This window comes from Phyllobates terribilis, unplaced genomic scaffold (genome assembly GCF_046119375.1).
Source record: "Phyllobates terribilis strain yellow unplaced genomic scaffold, ASM4611937v1 Scaffold_25__1_contigs__length_18738178, whole genome shotgun sequence".
NCBI lineage: Eukaryota > Metazoa > Chordata > Amphibia > Anura > Dendrobatidae > Phyllobates > Phyllobates terribilis.
In genome coordinates, this window is record NW_027362785.1 from 4805036 (window position 1) to 4828882 (window position 23847).

A 23847-nucleotide genomic window follows, 5' to 3' on the forward strand; every position below is an offset into this window, starting at 1 on the left:
TCCACCACCGGGGGAGACAGAGAGGAGAACACAAGAATGAGCCCCAGAATACAGGCCGCAGTGTGCAGATCCACCACCAGGGGAGACAGAGAGAATACGAGAATGAGCCCCAAAATACAGGCCGCAGTGTGCAGATCCACCACCAGGGGAGACAGAGAGGAGAATACGAGAATGAGCCCCAGAATACAGGCCGCAGTGTGCAGATCCACCACCGGGGGCGACAGAGAGGAGAACACAAGAATGAGCCCCAAAATACAGGCCGCAGTGTGCAGATCCACCACCGGGGGCGACAGAGAGGAGAACACAAGGATGAGCCCCAAAATACAGGCCGCAGTGTGCAGATCCACCACCGGGGGAGACAGAGAGGAGAACACAAGAATGAGCCCCAAAATACAGGCCGCAGTGTACAGATCCACCACCAGGGGAGACAGAGAGAATACGAGAATGAGCCCCAAAATACAGGCCGCAGTGTGCAGATCCACCACCAGGGGAGACAGAGAGGAGAATACGAGAATGAGCCCCAAAATACAGGCCGCAGTGTGCAGATCCACCACCGGGGGAGACAGAGAGGAGAACACAAGAATGAGCCCCAGAATACAGGCCGCAGTGTGCAGATCCACCACCAGGGGAGACAGAGAGAATACGAGAATGAGCCCCAAAATACAGGCCGCAGTGTGCACATCCACCACCAGGGGAGACAGAGAGGAGAATACGAGAATGAGCCCCAAAATACAGGCCGCAGTGTGCAGATCCACCACCAGGGGAGACAGAGAGGAGAATACGAGAATGAGCCCCAAAATACAGGCCGCAGTGTGCAGATCCACCACCAGGGGAGACAGAGAGGAGAATACGAGAATGAGCCCCAAAATACAGGCCGCAGTGTGCACATCCACCACGGGGGGAGACAGAGAGGAGAACACGAGAATGAGCCCCAAAATACAGGCCGCAGTGTGCAGATCCACCACCGGGGGAGACAGAGAGGAAAACACGAGAATGAGCCCCAGAATACAGGCCGCAGTGTGCAGATCCACCACCAGGGGGAGACAGAGAGGAGAACACAAGAATGAGCCCCAGAATACAGGCCGCAGTGTGCAGATCCACCACCAGGGGGAGACAGAGAGGAGAACACAAGAATGAGCCCCAGAATACAGGCCGCAGTGTGCAGATCCACCACCGGGGGGAGACAGAGAGGAGAACACGAGAATGAGCCCCAAAATACAGGCCGCAGTGTGCAGATCCACCACCGGGGGAGACAGAGAGGAGAACACGAGAATGAGCCCCAAAATACAGGCCGCAGTGTGCAGATCCACCACCAGGGGGAGACAGAAAGGAGAACACAAGAATGAGCCCCAGAATACAGGCCGCAGTGTGCAGATCCACCACCGGGGGAGACAGAGAGGAGAACACAAGAATGAGCCCCAAAATACAGGCCGCAGTGTGCAGATCCACCACAGGGGGGCGACAGAGAGGAGAACACGAGAATGAGCCCCAAAATACAGGCCGCAGTGTGCAGATCCACCACCAGGGGAGACAGAGAGGAGAATACGAGAATGAGCCCCAAAATACAGGCCGCAGTGTGCAGATCCACCACCAGGGGAGACAGAGAGGAGAATACGAGAATGAGCCCCAAAATACAGGCCGCAGTGTGCAGATCCACCACCGGGGGAGACAGAGAGGAGAACACAAGAATGAGCCCCAGAATACAGGCCGCAGTGTGCAGATCCACCACCGGGGGAGACAGAGAGGAGAATACGAGAATGAGCCCCAAAATACAGGCCGCAGTGTGCAGATCCAACACCGGGGGAGACAGAGAGGAGAACACAAGAATGAGCCCCAAAATACAGGCCGCAGTGTGCAGATCCACCACCGGGGAAGACAGAGAGGAGAACACAAGAATGAGCCCCAAAATACAGGCCGCAGTGTGCAGATCCACCACCGGGGGAGACAGAGAGGAGAACACAAGAATGAGCCCCAGAATACAGGCCGCAGTGTGCAGATCCACCACCAGGGGGAGACAGAGAGAACACAAGAATGAGCCCCAGAATACAGGCCGCAGTGTGCAGATCCACCACCAGGGGGAGACAGAGAGGAGAACACAAGAATGAGCCCCAAAATACAGGCCGCAGTGTGCAGATCCACCACCAGGGGGAGACAGAGAGGAGAACACAAGAATGAGCCCCAAAATACAGGCCGCAGTGTGCAGATCCACCACCGGGGGAGACAGAGAGGAGAACACAAGAATGAGCCCCAAAATACAGGCCGCAGTGTGCAGATCCACCACCGGGGGAGACAGAGAGGAGAACACAAGAATGAGCCCCAAAATACAGGCCGCAGTGTGCAGATCCACCACCAGGGGAGACAGAGAGGAGAACACAAGAATGAGCCCCAAAATACAGGCCGCAGTGTGCAGATCCACCACCAGGGGGAGACAGAGAGGAGAACACAAGAATGAGCCCCAGAATACAGGCCGCAGTGTGCAGATCCACCACCGGGGGAGACAGAGAGGAGAACACAAGAATGAGCCCCAGAATACAGGCCGCAGTGTGCAGATCCACCACCGGGGGAGACAGAGAGGAGAACACAAGAATGAGCCCCAGAATACAGGCCGCAGTGTGCAGATCCACCACCGGAGGAGACAGAGAGGAGAACACGAGAATGAGCCCCAGAATACAGGCCGCAGTGTGCAGATCCACCACCAGGGGGAGACAGAGAGGAGAACACAAGAATGAGCCCCAGAATACAGGCCGCAGTGTGCAGATCCACCACCAGGGGGAGATAGAGAGGAGAACACAAGAATGAGCCCCAGAATACAGGCCGCAGTGTGCAGATCCACCACCAGGGGGAGATAGAGAGGAGAACACATGAATGAGCCCCAGAATACAGGCCGCAGTGTGCAGATCCACCACCGGGGGAGACAGAGAGGAGAACACAAGAATGAGCCCCAGAATACAGGCCGCAGTGTGCAGATCCACCACCGGGGGAGACAGAGAGGAGAACACAAGAATGAGCCCCAGAATACAGGCCGCAGTGTGCAGATCCACCACCGGGGGAGACAGAGAGGAGAACACGAGAATGAGCCCCAGAATACAGGCCGCAGTGTGCAGATCCACCACCGGGGGAGACAGAGAGGAGAACACAAGAATGAGCCCCAGAATACAGGCCGCAGTGTGCAGATCCACCACCGGGGGAGACAGAGAGGAGAACACGAGAATGAGCCCCAGAATGCAGGCCGCAGTGTGCAGATCCACCACCGGGGGAGACAGAGAGGAGAACACAAGAATGAGCCCCAGAATACAGGCCGCAGTGTGCAGATCCACCACCAGGGGGAGACAGAGAGGAGAACACGAGAATGAGCCCCAGAATACAGGCCGCAGTGTGCAGATCCACCACCGGGGGAGACAGAGAGGAGAACACAAGAATGAGCCCCAGAATACAGGCCGCAGTGTGCAGATCCACCACCGGGGGAGACAGAGAGGAGAACACGAGAATGAGCCCCAGAATACAGGCCGCAGTGTGCAGATCCACCACCGGGGGAGACAGAGAGGAGAACACAAGAATGAGCCCCAGAATACAGGCCGCAGTGTGCAGATCCACCACCAGGGGGAGACAGAGAGGAGAACACGAGAATGAGCCCCAGAATACAGGCCGCAGTGTGCAGATCCACCACCGGGGGAGACAGAGAGGAGAACACAAGAATGAGCCCCAGAATACAGGCCGCAGTGTGCAGATCCACCACCGGGGGAGACAGAGAGGAGAACACAAGAATGAGCCCCAGAATACAGGCCGCAGTGTGCAGATCCACCACCAGGGGGAGACAGAGAGGAGAACACAAGAATGAGCCCCAGAATACAGGCCGCAGTGTGCAGATCCACCACCGGGGGAGACAGAGAGGAGAACACGAGAATGAGCCCCAGAATACAGGCCGCAGTGTGCAGATCCACCACCGGGGGAGACAGAGAGGAGAACACAAGAATGAGCCCCAGAATACAGGCCGCAGTGTGCAGATCCACCACCAGGGGGAGACAGAGAGGAGAACACAAGAATGAGCCCCAGAATACAGGCCGCAGTGTGCAGATCCACCACCAGGGGAGACAGAGAGGAGAACACAAGAATGAGCCCCAAAATACAGGCCGCAGTGTGCACATCCACCACGGGGGGAGACAGAGAGGAGAACACAAGAATGAGCCCCAAAATACAGGCCGCAGTGTGCAGATCCACCACCAGGGGAGACAGAGAGAACACGAGAATGAGCCCCAAAATACAGGCCGCAGTGTGCAGATCCACCACCGGGGGAGACAGAGAGGAGAATACGAGAATGAGCCCCAGAATACAGGCCGCAGTGTGCAGATCCACCACCAGGGGGAGACAGAGAGGAGAACACAAGAATGAGCCCCAGAATACAGGCCGCAGTGTGCAGATCCACCACCGGGGGAGACAGAGAGGAGAACACGAGAATGAGCCCCAGAATACAGGCCGCAGTGTGCAGATCCACCACCGGGGGAGACAGAGAGGAGAACACAAGAATGAGCCCCAGAATACAGGCCGCAGTGTGCAGATCCACCACCAGGGGAGACAGAGAGGAGAACACAAGAATAAGCCTCAAAATACAGGCCGCAGTGTGCAGATCCACCACCGGGGGAGACAGAGAGGAGAACACGAGAATGAGCCCCAGAATACAGGCCGCAGTGTGCAGATCCACCACCGGGGGAGACAGAGAGAACACAAGAATGAGCCCCAGAATACAGGCCGCAGTGTGCAGATCCACCACCGGGGGAGACAGAGAGGAGAACACAAGAATGAGCCCCAGAATACAGGCCGCAGTGTGCAGATCCACCACCAGGGGAGACAGAGAGGAGAACACAAGAATAAGCCTCAAAATACAGGCCGCAGTGTGCAGATCCACCACCGGGGGAGACAGAGAGGAGAACACGAGAATGAGCCCCAGAATACAGGCCGCAGTGTGCAGATCCACCACCAGGGGGAGACAGAGAGGAGAACACAAGAATAAGCCTCAAAATACAGGCCGCAGTGTGCAGATCCACCACCGGGGGAGACAGAGAGGTGAGGGCTATAGATGAGTAAACAGTATCAGATAGGACAGGCTGAGATACAGGGACTCACCTGAATGTGAGGAGGATGCCCAGTGCGAGGACGAGGGTCCCGAGTGATGCGGAGTAGCCCACCGTGTAGCAGATTTGCAGCAGTAACTGCAGGGCGTGTTCCTGGTTCTGTAACACAGGGGTTAATCCCGGCAGATCAGGGGTTAATACACGCAGAATATATCCGGTGTTTGGACACAGACGGGCGCGGAGCCCAAAGCCAACAGCTCAGAAGCCGTTTCCATAGGTTTGTTATTACGGAACATTCCTGGGAGGCATTTATAACACAAACAGCGGGGGCCCTATGACAGCTCTGCTGCGCACAGGGGTCCGACCCATGTAGCTACAGGTGGAGGTCAGCACATCATCGCAGGGTGGAGGTGTCTGTGTGCTCTCCTGTCCTCCACTGAGCATGAAGTGTGTGCTGTACGTTTTGTCACTGGTGTCGTCCTGCCTATCTAGGCTCTAGCAGTACAATTGGCTGTCAGTCTGTCACTAGGACCCAGGCCTAAGGTGACCATGGAGGACACTTCAGATAAAAGTGTTTACACACAATCAGCTCTGGTGTTGTGCGTTGTGTAATCCTGCCTATCTAGTCTCCAGCAGTAGACTCAGCTTATCAATTTATCATGAGGACCCAGGCCTCTGGTTACAATGGATAATACTTCTGATGAGTATTTATACACGATCAGCTCTGGTGTTGTGCGTTGTGTAATCCTGCCTATCTAGTCTCCAGCAGTAGACTCAGCTTATCAATTTATCATGAGGACCCAGGCCTCTGGTTACAATGGAGGATACTTCAGATAAGTATTTATACATGATCAGCTCTGGTGTTCTGAGTTGTGTAATCCTGCCTATCTAGTCTCCAGCAGTAGACTCAGCTTATCAATTTATCATGAGGACCCAGGCCTCTGGTTACAATGGATAATACTTCTGATGAGTATTTATACACGATCAGTTCTGGTGTTGTGCGTTGTGTAATCCTGCCTATCTAGTCTCCAGCAGTAGACTCAGCTTATCAGTTTATCATGAGGACCCAGGCCTCTGGTTACAATGGAGAATACTTCTGATGAGTATTTATACACGATCAGCTCTGGTGTTGTGAGTTGTGTAATCTTGCCTATCTAGTCTCCAGCAGGGCAACTTATCTATCAATCTGTCAGAAGAACAAATGTCTCTAGTGACAATGAATGACACTTCTGAAAACAGTTTATATATGAGATCTGCTCTGGTATTGTGAGTCTTGCCTAACTAGTTTCCAGCAGTGTAATAGGCGTATCATTCAGTCAAGGTAATGACAGTAAATGACAGTGTAGATACATAATCAGCTCTGAGTGTTCTAATCTTGCCTATCTTGTCTCCAGCAGGAATATGGTCCATCAGCCTCTAGTGATATTTGTATGAAACCTCTAAATACAGTGTATATACAGAATCCTTTTACTGCATTGTGATTGGTGTGATCCTGCCTATCTAGACTCCAGCAGTACAAGCAGACTACCATTCTGTCCTTAGAAGCCAGGCCTCTTGTGACAATGGATGACATTTCTGATAAAAGTGTTTATACATGATTATCTGTGGCATTGTGCATGGTGTAATCCTGCTTATCTAGTCTGCAACAATGCCAGGCCTCTAATGATTACCAGTGACACAAGTAAGGTGGTGTGTGGTGTAATCCTGTGTATCTAGATTCCAGCAGTAAAACCGGCCTGTGATTCAGTCAGCAGAACTCAGGTCTCTAGAGATAACAAATAACATTTCTGATAACAGTGTATATATGAGATCTGCTATGGTATTGTGAGTGGTGTAATCCTGCGTATCTAGATTCCAGCAATGCAATAAAAAAGAAGAGGCTAGCTATAATCAATCACATTTCTGATAATTATGATTCAGTCAGCAGAACTAAAACCTACAGAGATAACCAATGACAGTTCTGATTACAGTGTTTATACAAGATCATCTCTGAGTGTTCTAATCCTGCCTATCTTGTCTCCAGCAGTAGGCTATACCAGTCATTCAGCCAAAATATACACAACCACTAGTGACCATGAACAAAAACGATAGAAGTAGTTTGGTCTCTTAGCCGGTATAAGCCCAGCCTCTAGTGATAATTAGATCAAACCTCCGATAACAGAATATGTACTTGATTACTTTTTTATATTGTGAGTGGTGTGATCCTGCCTATCTAGTCTCCAGCATAGGAATATGTTGGTCTATTATTCAGTATAAGCCTAGCTTTTACTTATAATTGGGCGAAACCTCTGATAACAGAGTCCACACTTGATTACTTTTTTATATTGTGAGTGATGTGATCCTGCCTATCTAGTCTCCAGCATAGGAATAGGTTGCTCTGTTATTCAGAATAAGCCTAGCTTTTAGTGATAATTGGGTGAAACCTCTGATAATAATGTGTACACTTGATTACTTTTTTATATTGTGAGTGGTGTGATCCTGCTTATCTAGTCTCCAGCATAGGAATATGTTGGTCTATTAGTCTGTATAAGCCTAGCTTTTACTTATAATTGGGCGAAACCTCTGATAACAGAGTCCACACTTGATTACTTTTTTATATTGTGAGTGATGTGATCCTGCCTATCTAGTCTCCAGCATAGGAATAGGTTGCTCTGTTATTCAGAATAAGCCTAGCTTTTAGTGATAATTGGGTGAAACCTCTGATAATAATGTGTACACTTGATTACTTTTTTATATTGTGAGTGGTGTGATCCTGCTTATCTAGTCTCCAGCATAGGAATATGTTGGTCTATTATTCAGTATAAGCCTAGCTTTTACTTATAATTGGGCGAAACCTCTAAAAACAGAGTCCACACTTGATTACTTTTTAATATTGTGAGTGGTGTGATCCTGCCTATCTAGTCTCCAGCATAGGAATAGGTTGGTCTATTAGTCAGTATACATCCAGCTTTTAGTGATAATTGGGTGAAACCTCCGATAACAGAATATGTACTTGATTACTTTTTTATATTGTGAGTGGTGTGATCCTGCCTATCTAGTCTCCAGCATAGGAATAGGTTGGTCTATTATTCAGTATAAGCCTAGCTTTTACTTATAATTGGGCGAAACCTCTAAAAACAGAGTCTACACTTGATTACTTTTTTATATTGTGAGTGGTGTGATCCTGCCTATCTAGTCTCCAGCATAGGAATAGGTTGGTCTATTATTCAGTATAAGCCTAGCTTTTACTTATAATTGGGCGAAACCTCTAAAAACAGAGTCCACACTTGATTACTTTTTAATATTGTGAGTGGTGTGATCCTGCTTATCTAGTCTCCAGCATAGGAATATGTTGGTCTATTAGTCTGTATAAGCCAAGCTTTTAGTGATAATTGGGTGAAACCTCTGATAACAGAGTGCACACTTGATTACTTTTTAATATCGTGAGTGGTGTGATCCTGCCTATCTTGTCTCCTGCAGTACCAGGCCCTTATCAATCAGTCAGCATAACATAATAACATTTTTATCCGGGATTTTCACCGTCGGATTTTTCCAGACATCGCTGCGTTGCGTTCTGAATAAATCTGGTCCCATAAAAGCGGTAAATTGAATTAATCCGGGGGGGATTAAGAGCGAAACGTAGAAGAAACAAGGCAGACTCACATTTTGTTTGAAGTGATTACTGGTGGAGCATTCTGTGTCGTCCCGCCAAATATCAGTAGAGTTCTCCTTTGTCTGCCAGACCCCGTATTCAGTGCAGTATCGGTAGGAAAAGCCGGTGCTGCCTGCAACGACACAGGCGATGGGTTCAGAACAGCGCCGCCGGGCTAATCAGGACCCCAGACCCTCCTGTAGGTCCCAAGAATTTTCATGTTTATCTTGTCTATGTCAATTGAGCGGGGGGAGACGAGGGGCCACCAGCCATCTCCAGCGCCGCTTATCTCCAATAAATGGAATGCATAGAGTAGCATTGATTTAAAGGGACGGTGTCTTGTAATAAAGGATTCTGATTCCTGACATGATCACGTAGCTCGGGGGTCCCGTGCGGCCCCCCGACGTCGTCATACAGGAGATTTGTTATTAATCGTCGTGTCCCTTTGTCCTCATGACGATTCGCGACTAATGAACCCGTCAGACACAGACGCCATCATCGGCCATGACATACGGTGTATACAAGGTGGGGGACGCGGGGGCGGAGGTGGGAATCATGGGTAATGGGCAGTGTACCCCCATAGTGGCTAAAGGCAGAGGGATGTAACACTGACAAGTAGTGTAGAGATAACCATACAGCGTGATAACCACCGCCATATAGTGCCTGATAACCACCGCCATATAGTGCCTGATAACCACCGCCATATAGTGCCTGATAACCACCGCCATATAGTGCCTGATAATCACCGCCATATAGTGCCTGATAACCACCGCCATACAGTGCCTGATAACCACCGCCATATAGTGCCTGATAATCACCGCCATATAGTGCCTGATAACCACCGCCATATAGTGTCCGATAACCACCGCCATATAGTGCCTGATAACCACCGCCATATAGTGCCTGATAACCACCGCCATAGAGTGCCTGATAACCACTGCAATATAGTGCCTGATAACCACCGCCATACAGTGTCTGATAATCACCGCCATATAGTGCCTGATAACCACCGCCATATAGTGTCCGATAACCACCGCCATATAGTGCCTGATAACCACCGCCATATAGTGCCTGATAACCACCGCCATAGAGTGCCTGATAACCACTGCAATATAGTGCCTGATAACCACTGCAATATAGTGCCTGATAACCACCGCCATATAGTGTCCGATAACCACCGCCATATAGTGCCTGATAACCACCGCCATATAGTGCCTGATAACCACCGCCATATAGTGCCTGATAACCACCGCCATATAGTGCCTGATAACCACTGCAATATAGTGCCTGATAACCACTGCAATATACTGCCTGATAACCACCGCCATATAGTGCCTGATAACCACCGCCATATAGTGCCTGATAACCACCGCCATAGAGTGCCTGATAACCACCGCCATATAGTGCCTGATAACCACTGCAATATAGTGCCTGATAACCACCGCCATATAGTGCCTGATAACCACCGCCATATAGTGCCTGATAACCACCGCCATAGAGTGCCTGATAACCACCGCCATACAGTGCCTGATAACCACCGCCATATAGTGCCTGATAACCACCGCCATATAGTGCCTGATAACCACTGCAATATAGTGCCTGATAACCACCGCCATACAGTGCCTGATAACCACCGCCATATAGTGCCTGATAACCACCGCCATAGAGTGCCTGATAACCACCGCCATACAGTATCTGATAACCACCGCCATATAGTGCCTGATAACCACTGCAATATAGTGCCTGATAACCACCGCCATTCAGTGCCTGATAACCACCGCCATACAGTGTCTGATAACCACCGCCATAGAGTGCCTGACAACCACCGCCATAGAGTGCCTGATAACCACCGCCATATAGTGCCTGATAACCACCGCCATAGAGTGCCTGATAACCACCGCCATATAGTGCCTGATAACCACCACCATACAGTGCCTGATAACCACCGCCATACAGTGCCTGATAACCACCGCCATAGAGTGCCTGACAACCACCGCCATAGAGTGCCTGACAACCACCGCCATATAGTGCCTGATAACCACCGCCATACAGTGCCTGACAACCACCGCCATATAGTGCCTGATAACCACCGCCATAGAGTGCCTGATAACCACCGCCATACAGTGCCTGATAACCACCGCCATATAGTGCCTGATAACCACCGCCATAGAGTGCCTGATAACCACCGCCATATAGTGCCTGATAACCACCACCATAGAGTGTCTGATAACCACCGCCATATAGTGCCTGATAACCACCGCCATAGAGTGCCTGATAACCACTGCAATATAGTGCCTGATAACCACTGCAATATAGTGCCTGATAACCACCGCCATATAGTGTCCGATAACCACCGCCATATAGTGCCTGATAACCACCGCCATATAGTGCCTGATAACCACCGCCATATAGTGCCTGATAACCACTGCAATATAGTGCCTGATAACCACTGCAATATACTGCCTGATAACCACCGCCATATAGTGCCTGATAACCACCGCCATATAGTGCCTGATAACCACCGCCATAGAGTGCCTGATAACCACCGCCATATAGTGCCTGATAACCACTGCAATATAGTGCCTGATAACCACCGCCATATAGTGCCTGATAACCACCGCCATATAGTGCCTGATAACCACCGCCATAGAGTGCCTGATAACCACCGCCATATAGTGCCTGATAACCACCGCCATATAGTGCCTGATAACCACCGCCATATAGTGCCTGATAACCACTGCAATATAGTGCCTGATAACCACCGCCATATAGTGCCTGATAACCACCGCCATACAGTGCCTGATAACCACCGCCATATAGTGCCTGATAACCACCGCCATATAGTGCCTGATAACCACCGCCATATAGTGCCTGATAACCACCGCCATATAGTGCCTGATAACCACTGCAATATAGTGCCTGATAACCACCGCCATATAGTGCCTGATAACCACCGCCATACAGTGCCTGATAACCACCGCCATATAGTGCCTGATAACCACCGCCATAGAGTGCCTGATAACCACCGCCATACAGTATCTGATAACCACCGCCATATAGTGCCTGATAACCACTGCAATATAGTGCCTGATAACCACCGCCATTCAGTGCCTGATAACCACCGCCATACAGTGTCTGATAACCACCGCCATAGAGTGCCTGACAACCACCGCCATAGAGTGCCTGATAACCACCGCCATATAGTGCCTGATAACCACCGCCATAGAGTGCCTGATAACCACCGCCATATAGTGCCTGATAACCACCACCATACAGTGCCTGATAACCACCGCCATACAGTGCCTGATAACCACCGCCATAGAGTGCCTGACAACCACCGCCATAGAGTGCCTGACAACCACCGCCATATAGTGCCTGATAACCACCGCCATACAGTGCCTGACAACCACCGCCATATAGTGCCTGATAACCACCGCCATAGAGTGCCTGATAACCACCGCCATACAGTGCCTGATAACCACCGCCATATAGTGCCTGATCACCACCGCCATAGAGTGCCTGATAACCACCGCCATATAGTGCCTGATAACCACCACCATAGAGTGTCTGATAACCACCGCCATACAGTGCCTGATAACCACCGCCATACAGTGCCTGATAACCACCGCCATACAGTGCCTGATAACCACCGCCATATAGAGCCTGATAACCACCGCCATACAGTGCCTGATAACCACCGCCATATAGTGCCTGATAACCACCGCCATATAGAGCCTGATAACCACCGCCATACAGTGCCTGATAACCACCGCCATATAGTGCCTGATAACCACCGCCATATAGAGCCTGATAACCACCGCCATACAGTGCCTGATAACCACCGCCATATAGTGCCTGATAACCACCGCCATATAGTGCCTGATAACCACCGCCATACAGTGCCTGACAACCACCGCCATATAGTGCCTGATAACCACCGCCATATAGTGCCTGATAATCACCGCCATATAGTGCCTGATAACCACCGCCATACAGTGCCTGATAACCACCGCCATATAGTGCCTGATAACCACCGCCATAAAGTGCCTGATAACCACCGCCATACAGTATCTGATAACCACCGCCATATAGTGCCTGATAACCACTGCAATATAGTGCCTGATAACCACCGCCATTCAGTGCCTGATAACCACCGCCATACAGTGTCTGATAACCACCGCCATAGAGTGCCTGACAACCACCGCCATAGAGTGCCTGATAACCACCGCCATATAGTGCCTGATAACCACCGCCATAGAGTGCCTGATAACCACCGCCATATAGTGCCTGATAACCACCACCATACAGTGCCTGATAACCACCGCCATACAGTGCCTGATAACCACCGCCATAGAGTGCCTGACAACCACCGCCATAGAGTGCCTGACAACCACCGCCATATAGTGCCTGATAACCACCGCCATACAGTGCCTGACAACCACCGCCATATAGTGCCTGATAACCACCGCCATAGAGTGCCTGATAACCACCGCCATACAGTGCCTGATAACCACCGCCATATAGTGCCTGATAACCACCGCCATAGAGTGCCTGATAACCACCGCCATATAGTGCCTGATAACCACCACCATAGAGTGTCTGATAACCACCGCCATATAGTGCCTGATAACCACCGCCATAGAGTGCCTGATAACCACTGCAATATAGTGCCTGATAACCACTGCAATATAGTGCCTGATAACCACCGCCATATAGTGTCCGATAACCACCGCCATATAGTGCCTGATAACCACCGCCATATAGTGCCTGATAACCACCGCCATATAGTGCCTGATAACCACTGCAATATAGTGCCTGATAACCACTGCAATATACTGCCTGATAACCACCGCCATATAGTGCCTGATAACCACCGCCATATAGTGCCTGATAACCACCGCCATAGAGTGCCTGATAACCACCGCCATATAGTGCCTGATAACCACCGCAATATAGTGCCTGATAACCACCGCCATATAGTGCCTGATAACCACCGCCATATAGTGCCTGATAACCACCGCCATAGAGTGCCTGATAACCACCGCCATATAGTGCCTGATAACCACCGCCATATAGTGCCTGATAACCACCGCCATATAGTGCCTGATAACCACTGCAATATAGTGCCTGATAACCACCGCCATACAGTGCCTGATAACCACCGCCATATAGTGCCTGATAACCACCGCCATAGAGTGCCTGATAACCACCGCCATACAGTATCTGATAACCACCGCCATATAGTGCCTGATAACCACTGCAATATAGTGCCTGATAACCACCGCCATTCAGTGCCTGATAACCACCGCCATACAGTGTCTGATAACCACCGCCATAGAGTGCCTGACAACCACCGCCATAGAGTGCCTGATAACCACCGCCATATAGTGCCTGATAACCACCGCCATAGAGTGCCTGATAACCACCGCCATATAGTGCCTGATAACCACCACCATACAGTGCCTGATAACCACCGCCATACAGTGCCTGATAACCACCGCCATAGAGTGCCTGACAACCACCGCCATAGAGTGCCTGACAACCACCGCCATATAGTGCCTGATAACCACCGCCATACAGTGCCTGACAACCACCGCCATATAGTGCCTGATAACCACCGCCATAGAGTGCCTGATAACCACCGCCATACAGTGCCTGATAACCACCGCCATATAGTGCCTGATAACCACCGCCATAGAGTGCCTGATAACCACCGCCATATAGTGCCTGATAACCACCACCATAGAGTGTCTGATAACCACCGCCATACAGTGCCTGATAACCACGGCTATACAGTGCCTGATAACCACCGCCATACAGTGCCTGATAACCACCGCCATATAGAGCCTGATAACCACCGCCATACAGTGCCTGATAACCACCGCCATATAGTGCCTGATAACCACCGCCATATAGAGCCTGATAACCACCGCCATACAGTGCCTGATAACCACCGCCATATAGTGCCTGATAACCACCGCCATATAGAGCCTGATAACCACCGCCATACAGTGCCTGATAACCACCGCCATATAGTGCCTGATAACCACCGCCATATAGTGCCTGATAACCACCGCCATACAGTGCCTGATAACCACCGCCATACAGTGCCTGATAACCACCGCCATATAGTGCCTGATAACCACCGCCATACAGTGCCTGATAACCACCGCCATATAGTGCCTGATAACCACCGCCATACAGTGCCTGATAACCACCGCCATACAGTGCCTGATAACCACCGCCATAGAGGGCCTGATAACCACCGCCATACAGTGCCTGATAACCACCGCCATATAGTGCCTGATAACCACCGCCATACAGTGCCTGATAACCACCGCCATACAGTGCCTGATAACCACCGCCATACAGTGCCTGATAACCACCGCCATACAGTGCCTGATAACCACCTCCATATAGTGCCTGATAACCACCGCCATATAGTGTCTGATAACCACCGCCATACAGTACCTGATAACCACCGCCATATAGAGCCTGATAACCACCGCCATAGAGTGCCTGATAACCACCGCCATAGAGTGCCTGATAACCACCGCCATAGAGTGTCTGATAACCACCGCCATATAGTGTCTGATAACCACCGCCATAGAGTGCCTGATAACCACCGCCATACAGTGTCTGATAACCACCGCCATACAGTGCCTGATAACCACCGCCCTATAGTGCCTGATAACCACCGCCATACAGTGCCTGACAACCACCGCCATACAGTGCCTGACAACCACCGCCATAGAGTGCCTGATAACCACCGCCATACAGTGCCTGATAACCACCGCCCTATAGTGCCTGATAACCACCGCCATACAGTGCCTGACAACCACCGCCATACAGTGCCTGATAACCACCGCCCTATAGTGCCTGATAACCACCGCCATACAGTGCCTGACAACCACCGCCATACAGTGCCTGACAACCACCGCCATACAGTGCCTGACAACCACCGCCATATAGTGCCTGATAACCACCGCCATATAGTGCCTGATAACCACCGCCATAGAGTGTCTGACAACCACCGCCATACAGTGCCTGATAACCACCGCCATATAGAGCCTGATAACCACCGCCATACAGTGCCTGATAACCACCGCCATATAGTGCCTGATAACCACCGCCATACAGTGCCTGATAACCACCGCCATACAGAGCCTGATAACCACCGCCATATAGTGCCTGATAACCACCGCCATATAGTGCATGATAACCACCGCCATATAGAGCCTGATAACCACCTCCATATAGTGTCTGATAACCACCGCCATATAGTGCCTGATAACCACCGCCATAGAGTGAATGATAACCACCGCCATAGAGTGCCTGATAACCACCGCCATAGAGTGTCTGATAACCACCACCATAGAGTGCCTGATAACCACCGCCATAGAGTGCCTGATAACCACCGCCATACAGTGCCTGATAACCACTGCAATATAGTGCCTGATAACCACCGCCATATAGTGCCTGATAACCACCGCCATAGAGTGTCTGATAACCACCGCCATAGAGTGCCTGATAACCACCGCCATAGAGTGCCTGATAACCACCGCCATATTGTGCCTGATAACCACCGCCATAGAGTGTCTGATAACCACCGCCATAGAGTGCCTGATAACCACCGCCATAGAGTGCCTGACAACCACCGCCATACAGTGCTTGATAACCACCGCCATATAGTGCCTGACAACCACCGCCATACAGTGCCTGACAACCACCGCCATACAGTGCCTGATAACCACCGCCATATAGTGCCTGATAACCACCGCCATAGAGTGTCTGATAACCACCGCCATAGAGTGTCTGATAACCACCGCCATATAGTGCCCGATAAGCACCGCAATATAGTGCCCGATAACCACCGCAATACAGTGCCCGATAACCACCGCCATACAGTGCCCGATAACCACCGCCATACAGTGCCCGATAACCACCGCCATACAGTGCCCGATAACCACCGCCATATAGTGCCCGATAACCACCGCCATATAGTGCCTGATAACCACCGACATAGAGTGCCCGATAACCACCGCCATATAGTGCCCGATAACCACCGCCATATAGTGCCCGATAACCACCGCCATACAGTGCCCGATAACCACCGCCATATAGTGCCCGATAACCACCGCCATAGAGTGCCCGATAACCACCGCAATAGAGTGCCCGATAACCACCGCCATATAGTGCCCGATAACCACCGCCATAGAGTGCCCGATAACCACCGCCATACAGTGCCCGATAACCACCGCCATACAGTGCCTGATAACCACCGCCATACAGTGCCTGATAACCACCGCCATATAGTGCCTGATAACCACCGCCATATAGTGCCTGATAACCACTGCCTTACAGTTCCTTGATAACCACCCCCATATAGTGCCCGATAACCACCGCCATATAGTGCCCGATAACCACCGGCATAGAGTGCCCGATAACCACCGGCATAGAGTGCCCGATAACCACCGGCATACAGTGCCCGATAACCACCGCCATATAGTGTCCGATAACCACCGCCATATAGTGCCCGATAACCACCGCCATACAGTGCCCGCTAACCACCGCCATATAGTGCCTGATAACCACCGCCATATAGTGCCTGATAACCACCGCCATATAGTGCCTGATAACCACCGCCATACAGAGCCCGACAACCACCGCCATACAGTGCCCGATAACCACCGCCATATAGTGCCCGATAACCACCGCCATATAGTGTCCGATAACCACCGCCATACAGTGCCCGATAACCACCGCCATACAGTGCCCGATAACCACCGCCATATAGTGCCCGATAACCACCACCATAGAGTGCCTGATAACGACCGCCATAGAGTGCCTGATAACCACCGCCATATAGTGCCTGATAACCACCGCCATACAGTGCCTGATAACCACCGCCATAGAGTGCCTGATAACCACCGCCATACAGTGCCTGATAACCACCGCCATATAGTGTCTGATAACCACCGCCATACAGTGCCTGATAACCACCGCCATAGAGTGCCTGATAACCACCGCCATACAGTGCCTGATAACCACCGCCATACAGTGCCTGATAACCACCGCCATAGAGTGCCTGATAACCACCGCCATACAGAGCTTGATAACCACCGCCATATAGTGCCTGATAACCACCGCCATATAGTGCCTGATAACCACCGCCATATAGAGCCTGATAACCACCGCCATACAGTGCCTGATAACCACCGCCATACAGTGCCTGATAACCACCGCCATAGAGTGCCTGATAACCACGGCCATACAGTGCCTGATAACCACGGCCATACAGTGCCTGATAACCACTGCAATATAGTGCCTGACAACCACCGCCATATAGTGTCTGATAACCATGCCATATAGTGCCTGATAACCACCGCCATACAGTGCCTGATAACCACCGCCATAGAGTGTCTTATAACCACCGCCATACAGTGCCTGATAACCACCGCCATACAGTGCCTGATAACCACCGCCATATAGTGCCTGATAACCATCGCCATACAGTGCCTGATAACCACCGCCATATAGTGCCTGATAACCACCGCCATATAGTGCCTGATAACCACCGCCATACAGTGCCTGATAACCATCGCCATACAGTGCCTGATAACCACCGCCATATAGTGCCTGATAATCACCGCCGTATAGTGCCTGATAACCACCGCCGTACAGTGCCTGATAACCACCGCCGTACAGTGTCTGATAACCACCGCCATATAGTGCCTGATAACCACCGCCATATAGTGCCTGATAATCAGCGCCGTACAGTGTCTGATAACCACCGCCATATAGTGCCTGATAAGCACCGCCATATAGAGCCTGATAACCACCGCCATATAGAGCCTGATAACCACCGCCATAGAGTGTCTGATAACCACCGCCATACAGTGCCTGATAACCACCGCCATAGAGTGCCTTATAAGCACCGCCATACAGTGCCTGATAACCACCGCCATACAGTGCCTGATAACCACCGCCATAGAGTGCCTGATAACCACCGCCATAGAGTGCCTGATAACCACCGCCATAGAGTGTCTGATAACCACCGCCATACAGTGCCTGATCACCACCGCCATACAGTGCCTGATAACCACCGCCATACAGTGCCTGATAACCACCGCCATAGAGTGCCTGATAACCACTGCAATATAGTGCCTGATAACCACCGCCATATAGTGCCTGATAACCACCGCCATAGAGTGTCTGATAACCACCGCCATAGAGTGTCTGATAACCACCGCCATATAGTGCCTGATAACCACCGCCATAGAGTGCCTGATAACCACCGCCATATAGTGCCTGATAACCACCGCCATAGAGTGTCTGATAACCACCGCCATATAGTGCCTGATAACCACCGCCATAGAGTGCCTGACAACCACTGCCATACAGTGCTTGATAACCACCGCCATACAGTGCCTGATAACCACCGCCATACAGTGCCTGATAACCACCGCCATATAGTGCCTGATAACCACCGCCATAGAGTGTCTGATAACCACCGCCATAGAGTGTCTGATAACCACCGCCATAGATTGTCTGATAACCACCGCCATACAGTGCCCGATAACCACCGCCATACAGTGCCCGATAACCACCGCCATACAGTGCCCGATAACCACCGCCATATAGTGCCTGATAACCACCGCCATATAGTGCCTGATAACCACCGCCATATAGTGCCTGATAACCACCGACATATAGTGCCTGATAACCACTGCCTTACAGTTCCTTGATAACCACCCCCATATAGTGCCCGATAACCACCGGCATATAGTGCCTGATAACCACCGCCATATAGTGCCTGATAACCACCGCCATATAGTGCCTGATAACCACTGCCTTACAGTTCCTTGATAACCACCCCCATATAGTGCCCGATAACCACCGGCATATAGTGTCCGATAACCACTGCCATATAGTGCCCGATAACCACCGCCATACAGTGCCTGATAACCACCGCCATATAGTGCCTGATAACCACCGCCATATAGTGCCTGATAACCACCGCCATACAGTGCCTGACAACCACCGCCATACAGTGCCTGACAACCACCGCCATATAGTGCCCGATAACCACCGCCATATAGTGCCCGATAACCACCGCCATACAGTGCCTGATAACCACCGCCATATAGTGTCCGATAACCACCGCCATATAGTGCCCGATAACCACCGCCATACAGTGCCTGATAACCACCGCCATATAGTGCCTGATAACCACCGCCATATAGTGCCCGATAACCACCGCCATACAGTGCCTGATAACCACCGCCATATAGTGTCCGATAACCACCGCCATATAGTGCCCGATAACCACCGCCATACAGTGCCTGATAACAACCGCCATATAGTGCCTGATAACCACCGCCATAGAGTGCCTGATAACCACCGCCATATAGTGCCTGATAACCACCGCCATATAGTGCCTGATAACCACCGCCATATAGTGCCTGATAACCACCGCCATAGAGTGCCTGATAACCACCGCCATACAGTGCCTGATAACCACCGCCATATAGTCTGATAACCACCGCCATATAGTGTCTGATAACCACCGCCATACAGTGCCTGATAACCACCGCCATAGAGTGCCTGATAACCACCGCCATACAGTGCCTGATAACCACCGCCATACAGTGCCTGATAACCACCGCCATAGAGTGCCTGATAACCACCGCCATACAGAGCTTGATAACCACCGCCATATAGTGCCTGATAACCACCGCCATATAGTGCCTGATAACCACCGCCATATAGAGCCTGATAACCACCGCCATACAGTGCCTGATAACCACCGCCATATAGTGCCTGATAACCACCGCCATAGAGTGCCTGATAACCACGGCCATACAGTGCCTGATAACCACGGCCATACAGTGCCTGACAACCACTGCAATATAGTGCCTGACAACCACCGCCATATAGTGTCTGATAACCATGCCATATAGTGCCTGATAACCACCGCCATACAGTGCCTGATAACCATCGCCATACAGTGCCTGATAACCACCGCCATATAGTGCCTGATAACCACCGCCATACAGTGCCTGATAACCATCGCCATACAGTGCCTGATAACCACCGCCATATAGTGCCTGATAATCACCGCCGTATAGTGCCTGATAACCACCGCCATACAGTGCCTGATAACCACCGCCATACAGTGCCTGACAACCACCGCCATACAGTGCCTGACAACCACCGCCATACAGTGCCTGACAACCACCGCCATACAGTGCCTGATAACCACCGCCATACAGTGCCTGACAACCACCGCCATACAGTGCCTGACAACCACCGCCATATAGTGTCTGACAACCACCGCCATATAGTGTCTGACAACCACCGCCATATAGTGTCTGATAACCACCGCCATATTGTGCCTGATAATCACCGCCATATAGTGCCTGATAACCACCGCCATATACTGCCTGATAACCATCGCCATATAGTGCCTGATAACCACCGCCGTATAGTGTCTGATAACCACCGCCGTAGAGTGTCTGATAACCACCGCCATAGAGTGCCTGATAACCACCGCCATATACATCCTGATAACCACCGCCATATAGTGCCTGATAACCACCGCCATACAGTGCCTGATAACCACCGCCATACAGTATCTGATAACCACCGCCATACAGTGCCTGATAACCACCGCCATACAGTGCCTGATAACAACCGGCTTATAGTGCCTGATAACCACCGCCATATACATCCTGATAACCACCGCCATACAGTGCCTGATAACCACCGCCATACAGTGCTTGATAACCACCGCCATATAGTGCCTGATAACCACCGACATAGAGTGTCTGATAACCACCGCCATATAGTGCCTGATAACCACCGCCATATAGTGTCTGACAACCACCGCCATATACTGCCTGATAACCACCGCCATATACTGCCTGATAACCACCGCCATACAGTGCCTGATAACCACCGCCATACAGTGCCTGATAACCACCGCCATAGAGTACCTGACAACCACCGCCATACAGTGCCTGACAACCACCGCCATACAGTGCCTGATAATCACCTCCATACAGTGCCTGATAACCACCGCCATATAGTGCCTGATAACCACCGCCATACAGTGCCTGATAACCACCGCCATACAGTGCCTGATAACCACCGCCATACAGTGTCTGATAACCACCGCCATACAGTGTCTGATAACCACCGCCATACCGTGCCTGACTACCACCGCCATAGAGTGTCTGATAACCACCGCCATAGAGTGCCTGATAATCACCGCCATATAGTGCCTGATAACCACCGCCATACAGTGCCTGATAACCACCGCCATACAGTGCCTGACAACCACCGCCATACAGTGCCTGACAACCACCGCCATATAGTGCCTGATAATCACCGCCATATAGTGCCTGATAACTACCGCCATACAGTGCCTGACAACCACCGCCATACAGTGCCTGACAACCACCGCCATACAGTGCCTGATAACCACCGCCATACAGTGCCTGATAATCACCTCCATACAGTGCCTGACAAACACCGCCATACAGTGCCTGATAACCACCGCCATACAGTGCCTGATAACCACCGCCATACAGTGCCTGATAACCACCGCCACATAGTGCCTTATAATCACCGCCATACAGTGTCTGATAACCACCGCCATATAGTGTCTGATAACCACCGCCATATAGTGTCTGATAACCACCGCCATACAGTGCCTGACTACCACCGCCATACCGTGCCTGATAACCACCGCCATATAGTGCCTGATAATCACCGCCATACAGTGCCTGATAACCACCGCCATACAGTGCCTGATAACCACCGCCATACAGTGCCTGACAACCACCGCCATACAGTGCCTGGCAACCACCGCCATACAGTGCCTGATAACCACCGCCATAGAGTGCCTGATAACCACCGCCATACAGTGCCTGATAATCACCTCCATACAGTGCCTGACAACCACCGCCATACAGTGCCTGACAACCACCGCCATACAGTGCCTGATAACCACCGCCATACAGTGTCTGATAACCACCGCCATACAGTGCCTGATAACCACCGCCATATAGTGCCTGATAACCACCGCCATACAGTGCCTGATAACCACCGCCATATAGTGCCTGATAATCACCGCCATATAGTGCCTGATAACCACCGCCATATAGTGTCTGATAATCACCGCCATATAGTGCCTGATAACCACCGCCATACAGTGCCTGATAACCACCGCCATACAGTGCCTGACAACCACCGCCATACAGTGCCTGATAACCACCGCCATATACATCCTGATAACCACCGCCATACAGTGCCTGATAACCACCGCCATATAGTGCCTGATAATCACCGCCATATAGTGCCTGATAACCACCGCCATATAGTGTCTGATAACCACCGCCATATAGTGCCTGATAACCACCGCCATATAGTGCCTGATAACCACCGCCATACAGTGCCTGATAACCACCGCCATATAGTGCCTGATAACCACCGCCATATAGTGCCTGATAACCACCGCCATATAGTGCCTGATAACCATGCCATATAGTGCCTGATAACCACCGCCATAGAGTGCCTGATAACCACCGCCATAGAGTGTCTGAAAACAATGCCATAGAGTGCCTGATAACCACCGCCATAGAGTGCCTGATAACCACCGTCATACAGTGCCTGATAACCACCGCCATACAGTGCCTGATAGCCACCGCCATAGAGTGTCTGATAACCACCGCCATAGAGTGTCTGATAACCACCGCCATACAGTGTCTGATAACCACCGCCATACAGTGCCTGATAACCACCGCCATAGAGTGTCTGATAACCACCGCCATAGAGTGTCTGATAACCACCGCCATACAGTGCATGATAGCCACCGCCATAGAGTGTCTGATAACCACCGCCATAGAGTGTCTGATAACCACCGCCATACAGTGTCTGATAACCACCGCCATAGAGTGCCTGACAACCACCGCCATACAGTGCCTGATAACCACCGCCATACAGTGCCTGACAACCACCGCCATACAGTGCCTGACAACCACCGCCATACAGTGCCTGACAACCAACGCTATACAGTGCCTGATAACCACCGCCATACAGTGCCTGATAACCACCGCCATATAGTGTCTGATAACCATGCCA

At 51.2% G+C, this 23847-nt stretch overlaps 1 protein-coding gene across 1 annotated transcript in view; it reads right to left on the reverse strand.

Moving 5' to 3' along the window:
* The window catches only part of GLP2R (glucagon like peptide 2 receptor), a 506477-nt gene that overhangs the window by 311672 nt on the left and 170958 nt on the right, over positions 1–23847 (reverse strand). The window contains exons 4-5 of the mRNA XM_073660266.1: positions 8712–8833; positions 5122–5228 (exon numbers count right to left, since the gene is read on the reverse strand). Of these exons, the coding sequence (XP_073516367.1) occupies positions 5122–5228; positions 8712–8833 (229 nt within the window). The remainder of the gene's footprint in view (positions 1–5121; positions 5229–8711; positions 8834–23847) is intronic.